Source organism: Anguilla anguilla, chromosome 1, assembly GCF_013347855.1.
Source record: "Anguilla anguilla isolate fAngAng1 chromosome 1, fAngAng1.pri, whole genome shotgun sequence".
Taxonomy (NCBI): domain Eukaryota; kingdom Metazoa; phylum Chordata; class Actinopteri; order Anguilliformes; family Anguillidae; genus Anguilla; species Anguilla anguilla.
In genome coordinates this window covers 17,729,887-17,749,769 of record NC_049201.1, presented here as the reverse complement: position 1 = coordinate 17,749,769, position 19,883 = coordinate 17,729,887, and the positions used below count along the sequence as shown (strand labels likewise).

Here is a 19,883-nt window from a genome sequence, read left to right as displayed (position 1 = left end):
TTAACTCACAATATTTAGTACAATACAATTGCTGTTGCTGAATAAACCGTCTGGCGCAGCACATGTAGTGGTAAGACACGTTACTATAATCACGTTTTGAATTTTATGTTAAAATATACATAAACACGACAGTTCGAGACCCAATCCCGCACCTGCTTGGATCCAAGGGATTAAGAGGAGGGGCTCGCTTCCACTCAGTTCCAGCGCCGATTTCGGGAAAAGGAAATTCATATTCCGACATCCCGAGTAAACAGACAGTCGCCTGTTTATGCGAATTGTAGCGTAGTCTATGACTAAAAAGGAATTACACCCGATTTACCATTTCAAACGAACGACAGCAAACAATCAGCAATGCGTATACAGTTCAGGGGCGCTCGCGGTGAGTACATGGTCGTCTCGGCGCAGAAGGCAATTTCTGACATGTAGCCTGAACAAGACCGTCGTGTTTTTAAACACGAAGATCAGTGATAATGCCTACAGGGGGACAGTCAGATAAATGCTACTTCTGTGAATTATACGCGGCATATTTCATTCTGGTGCGGAACACTACTTAACCCAATGCTTTTCAAATTGAAGCGGGGCTTAATTATTTGTCCGCCCTTTATAATTTAAATTTTTTTACGACGTACTACACTCTGTGACGTTCCGTAATATTCCACGTAGACGCAGCCAGGACTGAACTTGTATGCTACTTCGAGCTAATCAAGTTGGTCAATAAGAAAAGATGAGACGCCTTACTTCCGTTCAGTCACTTGATTTACAGGTCATTTAATATCCCGTATTTGAAAGCTTTGAGAAATATGGGACGCTACATCGAAATTATGATCCTGGCATATGTTCCTTTTTCTTCATTAAAGTGCCTTATTTCAGTATCTCCTGGCAACAGACAGATGAGGAGATGGAAAGGGATTGTGAAGGAAAGAGAAGACTGGAAGGAATAAATTTGGAATTAAGTTCAAGTCAGTGCACCACTGTAAGACATAATGTCTTGTCACTTTCGCAGTTTTATGTCTGTACTGTTAAGTTTCGGTATGAATGGCATGCATTCAGATTAATTGTCGTTGGTCTTCACAAACTCGAATACTTTGTTTCTGTTTCCTCTGTAAAGCGTCTTTGTGACAGTGTCTCTGTGAAAAGCTATGTACATATAAATTCGAATTGAATTGAATTAGAAGACTCAAATTCTGGGCAAAATAAGAGCGATATGCATTCTTTCTTCTAAAGCAATGACACTTACATGCACAACAATCTTTTTATTTTCACATCATGTTTTTAATAGGCCTTAACGATGATTACGTCAAATGCTAAATGCAGTGGTATTCCATTCGGGTGTAACGTTTTTGTAAACTTCTTACTGTGGAATATTAGAGAGGTATGGAGGCGCCAGGTGCCTTGATGACTTAATTGTGGTGATGTAATCTTGTGACCAATTAAAATCCAATTAAAATGGAAGAAGATAATGTTGTAACTGAGGCCTTCATCACTGCTCATGCAAGTGGAGTAGTCACACCAGAAAACCATATCCTTGAGCTCCGAAACATGTCAACTCCCTTGACCCACTGGGATAACATAAGTGTAAAGGAGATCTTCCCTTTGGAGAGACACTTCTACAGCCAGGACAGAACGTACAGGGACTTCACCACCGCCATTCAGGTGCTTATCTTTATCGGCTCTCTATTGGGTAAGTGTACCACATGAATCACTGTTTTTATTACAGTAGCCTATGTCATAGCAATTAAGAACTGGCCTCCTAATAATACGATTGCAGGTTCAAATCCATTTCAGGGCACAGCAGTTGTGACCAGAGGCAACTCTCATGTTTTTCTGAAGGTTCCTACATACTGTGATGGACCATTCCTGACCCTTTCATCTCAACAAAACCCTATATTTAAATCATAAATGGTTAATTAGTTAAAAGTGGTTCAGGCGTCATTTTATTTGTAAAATCAACTATATTACACAGTATACTTGACATACACATTTTGTTTACCATTCAAATCAAAAAATAAATAAATAAAATCTACTTTTCCTTTGACTTGCCCAATGTCTTTGTGCAGCCCTGATATATGTCAAACATGCCCCTGTTTTTATCAGACAAAAATATACCATAGGATCTCACAACATAAGATTTATTATATTCCAAATGGGATTAAGAAAGTGACCATTCAAATATATGGTGGCTCACCTCAGGACATGCTTTAGTATTGGGCTTGTGGCTTTATAGAACAAGTGTTTTTATTGTTAAGACAGTACTGCACCTTTATGACATGGGACCGTATATCAAATCAAATCTGCTTTTGGGATGTGGAGCTTTTGAAGAAAGCAACACAGGCAAACCTGTAAAATGTAAATTGTCCCAGCTGGCACATCACATCTGTGAAACAGACTAGGAACATCCAACAAAAGCACATGTGCCTAACTGATATGCAAAACGGAACATTTCTCAAGTCATCGGAATGTACAGGTGTACAGGAAGGTGAATAGCCATTGTCTCCTTCATTTGCTTAACAATGCTTAAACCAAATGTCTCATGTCATTGCATTGTGTTATCCTTCGTTTTGTACAAATTTACACATTTTGTACAAAGACAACCTGAAAACATTTGGTTCTGGTGGTCTCATCAGCAGTTGGCAGTTTGTGTTTGTGTGTGTGTGCGTGTGTGTTCATCAGTGAAATGTGCTGTACTGAATAATGACCAAACACACTTGATGCTGGTCACTGTACTCTGGACCTGTTTTGTTGTGAGAAGTACGGCTGTCAGTGGTGTTGAGCAGTCCCCTTTAATAGGTTTGATTGGGATATAATGTAAATCACAGTAATGTGATGTCACAGAAGCAGATGCTGATGAAGGTCGCTGCATAAACTGCTGAAGTAATCATGTTCTTTCCTGATTAAGTAGATCTCACACAGTAGTCATCAAATAATTACCATGCCAGTCTGCGTGCTTTCCATATCAGACAAAAATTAATGATTTGTAATAACCTGCATTTAAATGAATGATATTTGTCTCTGCTAATGCTGAAAATGCCATAAATATTTACCAGGATTAGATTAGGTGCTGTCCAGCTGAGGACCTGGATTTGGTGTCTGTGGAAGACTTGAATTTAAACTCAAATAGATGAACCATCGGGAAAGGAAATTGCCAGAAAGAAACTAGTCAACGGTGTCCCTGTAATTGTGGAATCACCGCTCAGTTGACCTCCAGCCCTATGAAAGGTTATCCATTTGAATTGAGTCTCTTGGACAGCAGATGCCCTGTTACATAAGATTACATTATTATCCTCTTTGCCCAGCAGATGCCCCGATCACTTATACATTTGGATAATTTATGGAACCTGTTCATCTATTATATGCTCTAAATCCCAGGTTTTAGAACAGACAAAAGAGCAGAGCCACAATGAATGCCTGTGAGTGCTAAGAGATGGAGGCAAACTGGTTAACTGCAAAAAAAGAGGTCTGGAAAAACCGTGATCATTTTCAGATTCAATTTGGCTGCTGTCGATCTGCACCACAAGGAAACAAATTGCAGGAACACTCATTTATTTCCTTGTGTTGAGCCCATTGTCACTGTGACAGGAGAATGAAAAGACGGTGGCAGTGAGGAGAAAGATGGAGATTGCACGGCTTTCCTTGCTGTATTTTCCATGCTCTCTTTTCTTGTAGTTTAACCCTATTAAGTCAGTTTTGTCAGCTTGGTTCATTGCCATTTTCATCTAAATTATAAAGAGGCCCTTTATAATTGAGGGAGTAGAAGGATGATGAAGTGATATTTGGATAACCCTATGGACTGACATTGCAACCCTAGGTTGTGTTCAACAATATCTCAAGTGATGGTGGTAGTTGCTTCTTTTCACCCAACATTCTGTTCAGTCTTTTGAAGTATATATTTAGTGTGTATTTGATATCTGCAATGGCTTGTTTCTGTTTCAGTCTCTCCAAATGCTTTTTGCAGCCAGGTCTGCAGGTCATATTTCAGATTTCGGAACTGAATTTGTTTTACTTCAGTAGCTACAGACTTATGATTGGGAATTCAGCAATTGTGTTTAATCAGGCATATGTTTTTATGGAAGACTAAATATAGCTCCCTTTATAATTTGCTTTGGTACCAGATGTACTGCTATAAATAGCACTATAGTTGCAAGAGAGGCTCACGGAGTGGAAATGAGCTTCTGAGTTTAGGTTCTTCAAGCTCACAGTATATACTCATGTTTTTTCTTGTTGGTGAAATAGGGTGTATCATTCATGAGCACTTGTATCAAGCATAGATTTACTCATGGCTAACAGACTTCCCCCTAGTAATCTCATTAAACCTTTTCAAATTGGCCAAGTTTAGTTGAATTGTGAGACATTAATTAGCGAAAATATAATTAATTCATCATGTGTATGGAGTTTTGTATGTACCATGATACAATCTGCACAGTTTACAGTCATGCACACACACGCACGTTCCTCTTCTGGCAACTCTACCCAATGTGACTCAACCTTTGTATGCTATTTCTGTGCCACTCTTGTAGGTAACACCATGGTGCTGTGGTCCACATGCCGCACTTCTGTCTTCAAGTCTGTGACCAACTGCTTCATCAGGAACTTAGCTTGCTCTGGCATCTGTGCCAGCCTGGTGTGTGTGCCCTTTGACATTGTGCTGAATGCCAGCCCACACTGCTGCTGGTGGGCCTACACCTTGCTCTTCTGCAAGGTCATCAAGTTCCTCCATAAGCTGTTCAGCTCCGTCATCATCCTCAGCTTCACGGCCATAGCCCTGGACAGGTACTGTAGATGGGTCGCAGTTTACCAGAAGCCTCCAGGCAGGCTACTAAAAAGATGAGCACATCTGTGGAAACATGTTCATTCATCATTTTTATCATGATGATGTAGCATATTTGTCATATTTGTTTCAGTATTGCACTGAAATTGTGATAGTCTTATATAACAGCTAAGTGATGCTTCCTCATGAGTGATCCTCCTTTTTCTGTGTTGTGGAGTTCCTTCAGGGATTTCCAGAATTTGTTTGACATCAGCATCTTGCTTCTAGGGTTTCTGTTAATTCTGAAATATTTGGCTCCGTGTTATACTTGTCATACACAATATCAGGCCATAGGAGGATCCCTAAGGGTATTTTTATGGTTCAGTTCTTTTGTGACTTAGTCTGTGATTCATTCCTCTTCTACCACTATCCTTGGGAAATTCCACTTTTTTCCACAAATTTCCAAAAATAGAATTTTATTGCATGAAAGAGTACAAGGCTCAGCTAAGGCACTTCCTCCTTCAAAAGCATGGGAACTGTAGAATGAAATGAGTTATTATTGCTGTATACATTTGGATTTTAGATCAAAAGATGAATATGAGACAAAAGTAGAGAAAATTAGCTTCTATTTCATAATATTTACATGCATGTATGATTCACTATTTTACAGAAACAGTTGTTTATGTGTATGATTCCCCCCATTTTCAGCTCTGATGTTCCCATACTTTTTGATAGCACTGTATATGCAAGCACACACAAAGGAAGAGATAAGAGGCCCACTCTTCCCTCACCACAAAAACGTCTGTTGTAACAAGGCTTTCAGTCTTCTAGGAGACTTAAAATCTTATTTTTTTCTCTCAAGTAGAAAATATTAGCCTGTTTTAAGTTACTGATTGCCTGACAAGTTAAATTTTCTGACCTCATTGGCAAATCTTGAAATGAGTCAAACTGTTTTACCTCATTGATAATACTTTTCTCTTGTTCATCAAATGAAGTAATAAGAATTTTAGTAATAGAGTTTTTAAGTCTAAAAATAAAATGAAAAATACTTGTTGAGATTGACTTATTTTTTTATTTTTGGAAACTTGGCACGTGCCCTGTGTGCTTCTACCTGTTTAGACCGTATGATTTTTTTTGTGTGCCACAATAAATTATGGAGACTTGAAGCCTTGGACGAGACAAGGAGGGATAAGCGTAAGTCTGGCCCGTGCATACTGGTGGCCTTGCAGTGTATAAAGGTCCCCTTCATCCATTCAGTTAAAACGGCCATGCCTGAACAGTGAATAAAGTGAGAGTGACTAAGCCGCAGCATAAGCTGCATAGTAACAGTATGGGCTTTGTGTCTCACCAGTGATTGTATGGCAGAGTGGGCGTACAGGTCCTCCCCAGCTAACAAACAGAAAGGCCCACTAACAGCCTGCCACGAGCACTGCTGTAGGTCCACATTCTATAGTTAAAGTAAGATTTATTTGACTATAAATTTAAGCAACTTCATTTTATAAATATTTTCGTCTTACAAATCATCAAATCAAGCAGGCCAACCTCAGGGGAATCTCAGAGTAGACCATGCCTCCCACTCCCCCATGTGGTGCTGGTCTAAGTCATATTTACTATTTGCTTAGCTGGCGCCCTTATGCAGGCTGGTTTTTGTCACCAAACATTGTATGTTTACACATCAAGTTATGTTCTGAAGCAGATTAGGTTAAGCAGTTTGTTTAAGGATACTGTGCCTGATATAAACCACAATCGGGCAGGTACAGTCAAAAGTCAGTTCCCTAACTGCACCTTCAACCTGCTACCCTGGAGATAAGTACATTTTAGGAGATACAGCAGAAAAATAATTTTTGTATTCAGAAAAAAATATGAAAAGAAAAGAACTTCAGTGCACCTACAGTGTAGTCCTGCTGAAAAACAATGCATGCTTTTGAATCAGCTCCACCTCCTTGAAGTATATTTGTGTGGTCATGTGTTACAGTGATGTCCAACATTACATGATACACAGTATCATTTTATCATCTGTAAGCTCTGGGTCATTGTGTCTGTATCATGTGGTAAAAACACTTGCATTTAATACTTAAGTCTTACCACAGTAACAGTGTCTTTTTTATATTATTATTCTTGAGGTTTTTCTGTTAACCTTAACAATATGTTTTGACTTTTTAATATCTCATTTTCAGGTACTACTCAGTTTTGTATCCACTAGAGAGGAAAATCTCGGACTCCAAATCCCGAGACTTGCTCATCTACATCTGGGTCCATGCTGTTGTGGCCAGTGTGCCCGTGTTTGCCGTGACCAACGTGACAGACATCTACGCCACAGCCCTGTGTACGGAGCCCCAGAGCCCTTCTCTGGGCCACCTGGTCTATGTGGTGGCCTACAACGCCAGCACAGTGGTCCTGCCGCTGAGTGTGGTCTTCGTCCTCATGGTGCTGATCCGCAGGGCCCTGAGCGCCAGTCAGAAGAAGAAGGTGATCATCGCCGCCCTGCGCACGCCCCAGAACAGCATCTCCATCCCCTACGTTTCTCAGCGCGAGGCGGAGCTGCATGCCATGCTGCTGTCCATGGTGCTGACTTTCCTGGTCTGCAGCGTGCCCTACGCCACGCTGGTGGTCTACCGATTGGCGATGGACGCCCCCGAGCTCTCGACGTTCCTTTTGCTCACCGCAGTCTGGCTGCCCAAAGTCTCTCTGCTTGCCAACCCACTGCTCTTCCTCACCGTCAACAGGTCGGTGCGCAAGTGCCTGCTGGGCACCCTGGCCCAACTGCACCGGCGCTACAGCCGGCGCAACGCGGTGAGGGCCGGCGGCCTGGTGGAGGTGGTGGGCGAGCCGGGCGTGCGCTCGGGCAGCCAGCTCCTGGAGATGTTCAACATCGGGCAGCAGCAGATCTTCCAGGCCACCGAAGAGGACGAGGAGAATGAGGTGCGCTCCGTGGCGTCCGGGGACTTTCAGCACAGTGAGCTGGAGCAAGCCCCTCCCCCCTCGGGCCTCGGGCTCAGGCCTTCGCAGCCGCAGGCGGGCGCCGGTGGGCCGGGTGCCGGGGGCGCGGTCCCCAAGTGCTCCCCGCTGCACGGCTGCGCAGAATCCTCCTCCCAGGTGGCTCCAGCCATGCCCTTGGAAGGGGAAGAGGGCGGCGACAAGTACACCACGCAGATGGGCTTCGGGCCCTTTGAGCTGCCCCCGCAGTGGCTCTCAGAGACCAGGAACAGCAAGAAGAGGCTCCTCCCCCCGCTGGGGAACACTCCCGAGGAGCTCATCCAGACCAAGCAGCCCAAGATCCGCACCACAGAGAGACGTATCAGCAGAAACAACAAAGTCAGTATATTCCCCATAGTGGACCCATGAGATTTACACACAACTTTTTCCCACACTCTTTCATTTCTGCTGTGGAGCACACAATATTCCCTTATCAGCTTCATCAGACTGCTCTTTTTTTGGCAGGAGAATATTTGAACAGTAGATCTTATTTAGGACAGATTATTGCATTATTGCAGGACTTCTACAAATTTATAATCAAAGTTTAATGTACGGCATATTTTCATGTTACGCTTCCACAACGGCAGTGTTATATAGCCAATTTTCATATTTTTTTAAACAACATTTCACTCTTGCATACTAATGGGACTGGATTCAGCTCTGTGATCATTGTGAATGGAAATACTCTTCTTTCCAAATCAGGCTCCCAAAGCAGGATCATGTGACCCACCATGAGCTGGCAGTTTCCTTATGATTTCCCCATTTTAATGAGTCAATTTGGGATGTTTTCTTTAAAAAAAACAAAAAAACAACATTTTCGCTAATGATGTATCAGAAGGCAAACCTTTTTTCTTTATGTAACATTATTCCAGCAAACGTGGCGAGTGTTTTCCATGAGTCAGATAATTGTTTGTAATAAAATAATTTGATCATTCAGCTGTTTTTCTGTAGCAGGCAGGCACTAAATGAGGCAGTTTATTCAAGTAAGTATAGAATTACAACACTCATTTTACAGTTGCCAAAATGTATTATTCAGAGAATATTTAAATGATAAAATTGGGTTCTGTTCTGGCTGTGTACTTTCAAAGCAATACATATTAAAGGCTTTGTTGAACAGTGCTCTGTAAAATTTAATCATAATCCCTATAATTACATTGCTGTAATTTTGATGACTTCATTGGTAGCAATATATATTTAATTCACTGTGTAATAATTCTCTAACGATACAGACCTACTTCATTAAAAAAAAACATTTAAAAGGCAATATTTTTTTTGATTCAGGAGAAGTCATTAAATTTGACCCTTGAAACACACTGATCAAATCTGTTTTTTTTTATCGTGGTACTGTTCTTTAGACACTATGAACTCCTCAATAATTCAGTGAGGTTTTTAATTATTTCTAACATTGCTGAAAATGCATAACAGTCATAAGTATACTTGTAAGACATAATGTTAAATGTATGTATTAAATGTATGTATAAAGAGCAGCGGGGAACCAAATAATTATGTTACAGTTTTCTCATTTAGATTTCAATATTTCGTATTGTTCAACAGAAATTAGGTGCTTGGAATTGGACACGAACAAAACAATGTGCAAAGCACAAGCTTGCCCAGAATTATACTGTTTTCTAGGCTTACATGTGTTTATGTTCTGTTATTTTCAAAGCTCATAGCGTGTTCTGTCATTGCTACTCACAGCATAGAATGGGTGGTTTATGGTTTTGACCAACCACCAGGTCATGTTTTCAATGCTATTGTGATTTTAAAATGTGTGACGAAACAAATTGTGACAAAACAAGGGAAACCAAATAGCATTTTAGACCCCATAAATTCTCTTATTAAACATAATCTGATTTACCTCTCAGTGGTGAAAACAGCCTTTTCTGAATGCACCCCATTTTCATTGAGGTACTAAATATTTTTCAAATTTAGTTGCATATTCTTCTGTACTATTTTGAAAAGGCAAGAAAAGTAAGATTGATCTTTTCATCATAGTAATGCTGTGAATTGACCATTTGCATTGGTATTGCAGAGCTAAATTTAACCACTGTTAGTTCTTTCTGAAGTGCCAGCAACAAAGATGACTTAATATGCAGTAAATCTTCCATCACATTGTTTCTTTTATTTTAAGAACATTTTACATTAATTGTTACGAAGTTACAGACTATGTGTACGACCAGAACAACAAGAACAGCAAGGGGGTCAAATACACCAAATAACACCAATGAGAAAGATTACTAAATAAAATAGGCTTAAAATAGAGCCTTTGCTCATTACCATGTCTAGGTTGAAAATAGAATTTTGTCTTTTTAAGTTCTTAGTCATGCACCACAAAGGAAATACAGCAGTAAATGCAGTGAATGTAGTAAATTATGTAGTTTTCTAGTTCCCAATAAATTAATTTTATCCTCCGCAAAATGATACATTTATTGTAATGGTGACATGAAATTTTAATGTGGTTTTTGTCCATATATAATTTATGAATTGTGAATAATTTAGCTTCCTTTTCTGGCCATAGGCACCACTAAACTGTATAATGAAACTTGCACCCCCCCTCCCCCCCATCCATACACTCACACATGAACATAGATGCTTATTCATGCAAAGTACAATATCCAAACAGCCATTTGCCGACGAAGCCACTGTGATATACCCACAGCAAAACCTGGATCAATAAATCTTCCACTGTATGCTTTAATGTACCAGTTTTTGTGTGGACAACCAGTGTAAATAATGACTGAAGCTCTTATCAGAAGCTGAAAGGTGCAATTCACTATCAGTAAACACAAGAGCAACCAAGAGACTAGCACTGAGTTTACCTGAAAGCTTGAAAGGCCTTCTGCAATTACAATAATTCTGGTATGTTCTGATAATGAATGTGATTTGTTGTATGTAGCTTTGTTGCTTTGTGATTTCATATAATTACAGTTTATACCAGTCTTATACATTTCTCTCAGAAAGTACTTGACGTCATATTGCAACTTTGTATGTTCTCTCAAGAGCCACTAACAGGGAGAGAGCATGCTCAGAGTAGTTAACACTTACACATTTCAAGCATCCTCTAGTGGCAAGTCCTCAGTGAGTCCTGTTGCCCTACCTGGTGTAATTTCTTTGCCGAAAGTACACCATAATTTTCCTTGCACCAGGATCTGCATGTCAGCTTTCACATGCCTATCAGTGCTGACTGCAAAATGGAAAGATGAGTCAGGAATATTTACTGTAAAAATTACGTGCATGGTTAAGCCTGCAATGCTTTATGTCGCAAATTAAAATTTCTCACATGTATCCTGGTTCACTGGCAAAGACAAACATGCAAACAATGCCTTGTCTTCTTGGAATGGTTTTCAGTCAGAATGATCATGTTACCAGGTGTTGCTGAGAATGAAGTTGAATCTTCAGCCACCTAAGTCCACTCCTGAGGCACTATGGTACCCTCGGCCCAGTCAATTGTGCAGTGTTTCTTGGTTTTGACATTTCACATGGTTATCGTGAAGAAGAGGAAATAAACTGATCTTGTTCCACCTAGGTTGCCAGAACTGTGACAGGTTTATTGAACTCTTTCAAAAATAAATAAATAAATAAATAGAAAAAATTGTAGGATGGTCATGGTAGGGTGACCATGGTAACCTTGAGCTCTGGTTGTGAGAGGTTCAAGGTACATTATGTGGGCTGTGACAGTATAGAGTGGTATGACTGACATTTGTGACTGTTTGGAAATGGACTCTCTTCCTTCTCTTTTCTTCATCTTTGAAGAACAACCAAGGTGCATTAAAGACCCTGCTTTCAATGGGGTTCATATGCTCAACTCACATTTGTGGCGTGCGATGGAGGAAGCACATCAGTAGAGCCACATTTATTGACTGACCAAAGGGGCTACTGCAGTAATGGCATTTTATTGCTATTTCATTTTCATGTTTTTCCCCCCCCAAGATTTTATCTGGGTGTCCATTCCAGAAGTTTGTTGACTGTACAAGTTGTGTTCTGTGTTTAAAAGTGCTAGACTGTCAACTTCATTGAACACATCAGTGGGCCTTTTGTCTGAAATGTACTATACTGCAGAATATTATTGACATTTTATGCACAGGGTAAACGTGATAAAAGACTGTGTCATGTGTTTGTTGAGATCAGCCACTGTAGATTATGTAGTTTATGTGCTACATTGAGAGAACAGTTGCTGTTATTTGCAGCATGCAATAGACTGATAGTTGATGGGAAGGAATACAGCAATGTCATCTTTAATAACATATATTTATGATTTACATTTTATGTGCATATATTCCTGATAGTATGATTTTTAAATCAGACAACCTTCTTCAGAAGAGCTTTATGTGGCCTATCATTAACAGTAGATGCCTTTATTGTACTAATAATCAGTGTGCGTATCATGATGTGGCCTAGATTATTTTAAACCCTTTGAGAAAGGGAATTAATTAGTAGTAATCGTCTTTGGCAATACAGCACAATTGTGTGTTTCAGCCTGAGCTGTGGCACATGACGTGCTGGTGTTTCTGTGAACAGAGTCGCTGTTCTTACAATGGTCACAGAAGTGAGATGAAATCGCCATTGTCATAAATTGATTCCACCTTTCATCATCACCATTCTCTTTATCTTCCTCAATCAAATCCTTTGACATCTCCCCCATTAACAGTGCTACCATCATTGCTGTCATTGGTAGTGTGGTTTTACTGCCACACTGAAGGTTTCAGTTTGGCTTTGTTTTTTTAAATCACTGTAATCATGAATGTTTAAAATGACATGAATGTTTAATGTTCTGTCAGCTCTTTTCTTATTCACTCAAGTGGCTAGGTGAAAATGGAGAGTTTATGAATAATTGGTGGGTCATAATTGGTTTACATTGCTGATAACATGACCATAAAAGTAATGCAATGCACTGTGAGATGCATTTTAATGTTCAGACATAACTGTAAACAAATATTTTGACAAGTATAATAATGAATAACTTGAAATGTGTACATATATGGATAACTACCAAAATAAAGAAAACACGTACATAAATAAGGGATGCACATACACATAAATACAGTAAGTGTATTGAAGGCAGATGCTTCCACACAGATGTGGTTCCTCGGCAAATTAACATCTCATCACGCTTGCAAAAATGCTGGAGAGGCCCAATTAGGCCCACTATAGTTATAAGTAGAGATCTCAGTGACTTTGAAAGAGGTATGGTTATTGGGGCATGTTTGTCAAGAGCTTCACTGATGAAGACTGCTGAACTTGCAGATGTTCCATGAGGAATAGTGGTGTGGTGATTTTCACATGGAAGCCTGAGGAAATTACATGATCAGCTAGGGGCAACTGTAGTCCGTAGCACATGATGTCTGTGCATGGGTTAGAGATACAAAGCAGAACAGACTCACAGCTCTGAATCACTGGACTGAAAATATCAGTCTGGGGTGTGAGCACTTACATGAAAAACAGTCAGTCAAGAACTTTGAGTGGGATACAGTGGTTGTTTCTTGTATGTTGGCCGAACCTGTAAATTGGAGCAGATTACGCCTGAGGCAACAAGGTAAGAGCTTTGGTAGCTTTTGGCTTAGCAGACCAATGTTGTTCCAATGTACTGTAAGCAGTGAGATACACAGAGCTGACGTGAACACCATGAAAGACCTGAAAAACAGTGCTTTTAATCTGGATTTGCATTCCTTGAAAAGCTCATTGAAATACATTTCTTCCCACACTTCCTTATTAGAAGGGTTTAGGGTATTTTATATTTCCTCTATCCAAAGGGCTTATGTGTTTCTGGAACAGACACAATGGCCTTTAATCATTGAAAGGTTTGTGGTAGATGTGTCACATGACCACTTTTCAGACTACAATGGGATTAAAATGAGTTCACTCAAGTTGTTTTAGAGATAGGGAATATGATCAAATAATGGATATCAGCTGAATTTCCAATGCATGGCCAGTGTAATCCTACATATTTGATTCTGCTGTGACTGCCACATACATAAAAAGTTAATCAAATACAGTGAGAAATAAGCACAGCAGTAGAAGCAGTTTGAAGTATCGAATGCATCATTTATTAAACTATATATTTTTTACTTGCACTTGAGGCTGCGCATCATCTTTGCTGAAGTTTTTATTTTTTTTGTCAGTCTTAGTGACCTTTCCTTTCTGTCCTGACATGTTTTATCTTCAGTCTCTCCCTACCCTAAAAGACAAATGACTTATGATTAGCCTACAAAGGAGGGTACAAGAATTTTCTTTTCACTGAAATTTTCAGGGTTCTCTCTATCCAATCACATGCCTTTTTTTTGGTCAGCAAACAGTCGTGTTCATAAACAGGAGCAGTCCCTTCATCCAGCAACAGGAACATTTCATTTCTGGTCCTTTTATTACACTTATATAATTAGAAAGATATTACTTATTATTTTAAGAAGCACATTTAAAATGTTCAACAATTCTATGGAAACAATGGTATGAAGGGCCAAATGTTACATTTAATTTAATTATTTTACCATGGATTTTTTCTCCCATATTTAACCAAAATACCCCCCCTAGAAAGCAATAGAGAGACTCAACTTGTAGGGTAAATTTCCTATGTTCTGAGATAGGCGTATTGTATATTTGCCTTTCTTTATTCATGTTGTCAAGCGCCCGCAAAACCGCTTGTGGTTAGTGGGTTGCTCGGCAACGCAGGATCCAGCCCTCTCCAAACCTTGGTCTTTACTTGGTAGTCAGTTGAATTATTAATCCTGTGTTCCTATTGGTCGGTCTCTGTTTGATGGTAGACGGCATTGCAAATATGTAATTTTCACAGGGCCATTTATGAGAGAAAAGTGTGATGTCAGCTGATGGCCTGCATGCCTCATTTCACCTGTACAGCCAGTGAATTTGTCAATTAACAGACCGTGCTTAGAGATAACATGACTGCTTTTATAGCATTACTATTTGTCTTGTGCTTCTGAGTGTTACTTTTGCAGTTCCTTGTGATGCTTCAGACTTTCCACCTCTGACACCTTTTTAGTCATCAGACTACTATCTGGAAAAATTAGGGGTGCTAACACCCCTCTTTCTCACTAAATATCAGTGATGATAACAGTGAGGTTATCACATTGCTACTATCTCACACCACAGCTGTGAAAATTTGATACAATGTGATGTGGATCATGTCATCTGTTATGCAAGCACTGCCACAGACATTACAGATGTGCTGCTGGACCTGTGAAAGGGGTTTGTATAGTATGGAATCCTGTGAGATATGACTAGCTCCCTCTGTGCAGGGCAAACAGCTCATTGGCCTGGGAGTATCAGCCTCATCAGATGGACTCTCACAGCCACACTTTCCCACAGGAGTACCGCCTCTCCAAGTGACCCACTTTCTTTCATTCTCTCTGTACGGATCTCACTCAATGAACAGGAAGAATTACGGTCCATTTAATTGATGACTTTCTGTGCAATCTGTTTGGTCCTTTATAGAGAGGGGGGTAAGTGTCAGGGAATGAGCTTATCAAATTTCGCAGCTCTGAGTGGACATGTGGTGACTGCAGTGCTCCCGATGGCCCACTCCTCAAAGCATCTGTGCCTCTGGCCTGACAGGAGAAATCCCGCCAGGATGCAACAGTTCAGTCATGCAGCATTGAATAAATTCTGACTGAATCAAAATATGGTAACAGAGAAAAAGGAGTTTAGCCCAGTTTCCAGTCAGGATGGTTCATAGTTGAATCCATGAGCGGTAATAGGGTATCCAGTGTGCCTTAGTTCCTGCTACACAATTTTATTTTACCCACTTCATTTTGTATGCTCAAAACCACCCTGTGGCCAACCAGTTTTTCAACTGTATACAAGCTGCAATACATGGATTTATTATGTAATGTTATTATTTTAAACAATATTGAAAATGTAGTCAAATATGTCAGCTTTTATTATTTGTATTTCATTGCAAAATACATGTAAAGTTTGCAAAGTACCCCTCTTTCTTTAAGCAATTGACAGCTGCTAGGTGTGTAAAATAAGGTGGCAATGATTTCTGCTAACATGCATGTGTGGGCATACGTGCAGCCATACATCATACATCAACAAAACACTGAACCAAATATTTCATACTTTTTTGAGTATACCAATTTGTCATAATGAGACCGCCCAGTGACTATGTTTTGTTCAAGAATTCGCTGAAATTCAACACTAATGAGGCAGCAGATACTTCATCCTGTAGAAAAGAAGAGAATTCACAGACCCACTGGTGAACCAGAAACATTTTGTTCATTGGACATCCTGAGTCTGAACCCGTATCTAATGACCTGTGCCATAGAGAACCTACTCAATCTGTTAAACTACACCAAGAGATCAGCATATTCCCATTAACTAGGCCAGCCCAACTCTAATCGGCTGGCCCAATCCAGTGAGCCTACTTTTTTAAAGATGCTCACTCAAGAGAGCTGATAGGAAAGGCACTCAGCTTTACCCTTACACTAAATTGAGATGCAAAAACATTCAAAGTGTAATTGAAAGCATAGAAGTGGCCTCGTCAGTGTCTCCACCACTGTGCTTCATAACCCCAGCATTAGCAGGAGTGCAGAGACCCATGATTAGAGTTGAGCATTGACACATGCATGTCAGCCAGCAGACTCTGCTGCCTACTTATAAAAGGACAAACAATTTGACTCCATATTTACGTTTCATTACATTCCATTTTGGCACACAGTTAAATGGCAGCCTTTACACGATCGCTAACTGTTTCCTCTCGCTTCAACCACTCAAGAAAAGCCGTGCAACTATAGCTGTCCATTCCAAGCATTGCTCTTCCTCTGTTGCTGTAATGCTGTTGCTTCATTTGCAATAAACCATCTCTCTGTCCTTGATCCTCTTGAGTTTGCATACAGTTCAAGAAAAGGTGTGGAAGGATGTATTTTTAAGTACAGTTCACAAGAAATGTGTACACACCTTTGATCATTTGAGCTATTTTCTGTATTTAATACCATATTAAATACGGTATTAAAAATGGTATTTTTGCATAATGACACATTTCAATGTAAAAAATCAATGTGTATTTTGGATAAGATATTTTTTTTAATGCGGATGATCACATAGATATCTAGTGAAGTATGCATTTAAGCCATGAGACTGATGTGTGCAGGCTGTTCTTAATATGTATATATCCTTTAAATCATTTGGAATAACTTGTGTCTAGTGGGACAATGCAGACAAATTTGAAAAGCAATACGATATTGCATACTGTGCCAGCCTGAAGGATTGACAGGATGCCTTGTTAAGATAAATTAAACTAATCATTCATTTAAAGGGTACCATGAGGTAATACCACAATCAAGTCAAAGTTCACATGACAAGCTACAATGATAACATTCTATTTCATTGTTTTAATATGTTCACCAAAACATGTAATTATATTGCCTAAAGTATATTGCTTATGTTTTCATGTATTCATATATAGAAGGTAATGAACAGTATCAGTCTCTTTCAGAAGGATGTGAAAGAACCAAATTTCCAAGCCTGTGAAATTAAATCCACATTATCAATGTGAAGTCCAGGGGCGTTGAGAAGAAAAATTGAATAATTATGGTAATTATCAGTGAGAACGGGCTTTTTTGAAAATGTGAACTATATTTCAATTGCAGCAAGAGCCCTTTAGAATTCTAATGGAAAACTTAAAATAAAAAAATGAAAGATATAGTATGTGAGAAGGACTGACAGGAAAAGGGGGGAGGAGGGGAGTGAGGGTACTCCTTAGCTGTTCGATGGAAAAAAATCACCATGGCAACAACATTCACATACCCTTCAGCTCATTCAGCAATAATTCCTGGATGCAGTACCAGCCATTTTGGAGGGAGCAGTGCAGTGTATTAATTTTTTTTTCTTCAAATGAAATTATGGTCCCAGTCCAGATCTAGTTGTTCTGTGGCTAGAAAAGTGTTCTGATTATTACTTTATTATGGGCCCGCTGTGCTGTTAAAAGAAGACAGAGAGGGTTTGAAGAAGTAGGCTACTCTGAGGTGTTCTCTCTCTCTCTCTTTTTGCTTAACGATTGCTCTTCACAACAGGAGAGCAGAAGATGCTTCACGTTAGAGCTGAGAAACTGTAGAGTTCTACTGGCTATTGCCTGTGGAATAAGGGATCAATAGGGTCTGTGAGGCTATGGATAGGTTGACTAGAATCATGAGAACAGTTAACTCAGTTACATGGAACAAAGTTGTATGAAGTTTAGTGCAGTTATTTGCAGTTAATCCCCCTGAATTAATAGGCAATAGATTATGTATTAATTAATAGGCCTATATATAAACACACACATTCATACAGAGATACAGAAACTATACAGAATGGACTGTTGAACGCTTCAGTAACCAATAAAGCTGGGGTTGTGTTTGTATAGCAACCAAATCCGGGCATTTCCATGTTCCTAGATACCAGTTTGACACATCCAGGGAAAAATGTGTTTCGGGACCGGCTAAAACTAAACAAAGCAGCAAGTTGACTAAAAAGGTGCGTATCGTTTAAACACTATGACCAGCCAACGTTACTTTGTCTTCACAATAGTTTTAATATGTTTTGACAAACTTGCGACCAGCATGTTTACAGTTCCAATATTCGTTCTCTTCTCTGTTTAAACTGAGAAAGCTGGTGTCATGTCAAAACGAAACTTGTTCTGTCAGCTAGAGAATCGATGGGGATAAAACAAAGAACCCAAGAAAATGTCATCCATGTCCAGCCACATTATGTAGCAACAATATGTTGCTTGTGAACTAACTAGCCTAGCCACGATTGGTAAACTCTACGTAAAGTTAGCGGACTTCCTTGTGACAATGAAAGCCTGTCTCGGTTTAAGGACCGTCACATAAACGCAACGTTTATACACATAAACTCACAACAAAGAGTGCATGTTCCTTAACGACACTATGTTTTTTTTTTTTTTGGTTTAGACTAGATTACAATGGACATCACGAAGGGCAGTCTCGATAGTATCTCACGTCCTGCATCCAGCGAGCGTTCTCGCCCTGGTAGCCGAGTTTCTAGTGCATCGCTGCTAGAAAGAAGAGTCAACCACGCCATCCCTGGGTCCTTGGTTGTTCTAAGCCCAGATATCCCAGAAATGCAGGTAACGTGTTTTCTATGGATTTAATGATCTAGTTTCATTAACTTTCCATTCAAATGAGATAATAATTAGCGACAATATTCGATTGATGGAGTGTGATATCTAGATTAGTTTTGTAAGTTACGTTAAACGCGTTTATGTAACATTGCATGAAGAAAATGCTGTTCATGCTCCAGGTAGGCCTATATCAGAAAATAATATAGCATTTTACTTCATGTAGGACCGAATGAGCACGCCAGAAAATGTCTGTTCCTCAAAGTCTTCTGAAGACCTGCCCCAAGGGCTGTTGGATGTTGAACTGACTGAAGCAACCACTGCCCAAGCAGAGGACATTGTGGAGTCAGCTCTGCCTGACAATGCCTCCCCTGATACTGGTGGGTAGCTCACAATAGTTTCTTTTACACCTGCCTGATCAGTTCAGGCAGCATCTGCAAGCCCAGCAGATTTAGATAAGGTCACATATTACTTATGCTTTGTATTCACAAATTAAACATTGACCCTTGCTAATTTTTTAATATCTTGAACCTGGATCCAACAGTGCATTTTTGATGATACATGTCACATTTCTGTAATTGACTGAAACTTATGTGGATCCCCTTGTGCAAAAGAATCTGACGAGGAAAACAAAGATCCAGAGGTTCAGAAAGCCATCCATAAAATGAGGAAGTTGGACAAAATCCTGGCTCTGAGGATCTCTAAGGAAATAGACATCAAAAGGCAAGGGAAGGAACTCCATCAAAAACTATGGGAAGAATTACAGGTGAGAACATTTTCATTACAATTCCAGAATGTATTGATTCATGTGAATGGAGTACTGTATGGATTGACAATTTTAAGAGCACTGTCACTCGCAGGAATTGAAGCCTAAGGAGGCACTGGAACGTTCTGACGAAGCTGAAAATACAAGACTGTTTTTGGCTCTGTCTTCCAGCAGTAAGTGCTTCAGTGCCTTTGTCAGAATACAGGCTTATTTGCCAGAGTGTGCAGTATTTGTGTCAGAAGAACTCAACTTCAGTATAACCTCTTTTGTGCACGTAATCCATGTTTACTGTCTGTAATGCCCAAACTGCATGGGAGCATGGGAGCAATGTT

General features: G+C 39.8%; 2 protein-coding genes across 7 annotated transcripts in view; both read left to right on the top strand.

Moving 5' to 3' along the window:
* Nucleotides 1-147: 147 nt before the first annotated feature.
* Nucleotides 148-10,138, top strand: LOC118220177 (G-protein coupled receptor 176-like). Of its 2 annotated transcripts, XM_035403870.1 has the most exons (4): nt 148-379; nt 858-1,681; nt 4,515-4,767; nt 6,922-10,138. In XM_035403870.1, exons 2-4 carry the CDS (start codon nt 1,447-1,449, stop codon nt 8,087-8,089), a joined length of 1,656 nt encoding a protein of 551 aa, XP_035259761.1. In that variant the 5' UTR covers nt 148-379; nt 858-1,446; the 3' UTR covers nt 8,090-10,138. The 2 variants fall into 2 exon arrangements, with proteins under 2 accessions (XP_035259761.1, XP_035259771.1); XM_035403880.1 differs by lacking the exon at nt 148-379 and having other exon boundaries at nt 1,524-1,653.
* Nucleotides 10,139-18,029: 7,891 nt separating this feature from the next.
* fsip1 (fibrous sheath interacting protein 1) overlaps nt 18,030-19,883 on the top strand; it is a 62,241-nt gene continuing 60,387 nt past the window's right edge. For 4 of the 5 annotated variants that reach the window (XM_035406434.1, XM_035406408.1, XM_035406443.1 and 1 more), the window contains exons 1-5: nt 18,030-18,181; nt 18,619-18,794; nt 19,012-19,165; nt 19,400-19,551; nt 19,646-19,724. In XM_035406434.1, the coding sequence (XP_035262325.1) occupies nt 18,630-18,794; nt 19,012-19,165; nt 19,400-19,551; nt 19,646-19,724 (550 nt within the window). In that variant the 5' untranslated portion in view covers nt 18,030-18,181; nt 18,619-18,629. The remainder of the gene's footprint in view (nt 18,182-18,618; nt 18,795-19,011; nt 19,166-19,399; nt 19,552-19,645; nt 19,725-19,883) is intronic. The other variant, XM_035406418.1, reaches the window with a different exon arrangement.

What these genes read in the sequence shown, in the direction of transcription:
- LOC118220177 (XM_035403870.1), top strand. Translation starts at nt 1,447, where the DNA reads ATGGAAGAAGATAATGTTGTAACTGAGGCCTTCATCACTGCTCATGCA. An exon ending in CTTTATCGGCTCTCTATTGG is followed by an intron (nt 1,682 to 4,514) that starts GTAAGTGTACCA and finishes CCACTCTTGTAG; the next exon opens with GTAACACCATGGTGCTGTGG. An exon ending in ACGGCCATAGCCCTGGACAG is followed by an intron (nt 4,768 to 6,921) that starts GTACTGTAGATG and finishes TCTCATTTTCAG; the next exon opens with GTACTACTCAGTTTTGTATC.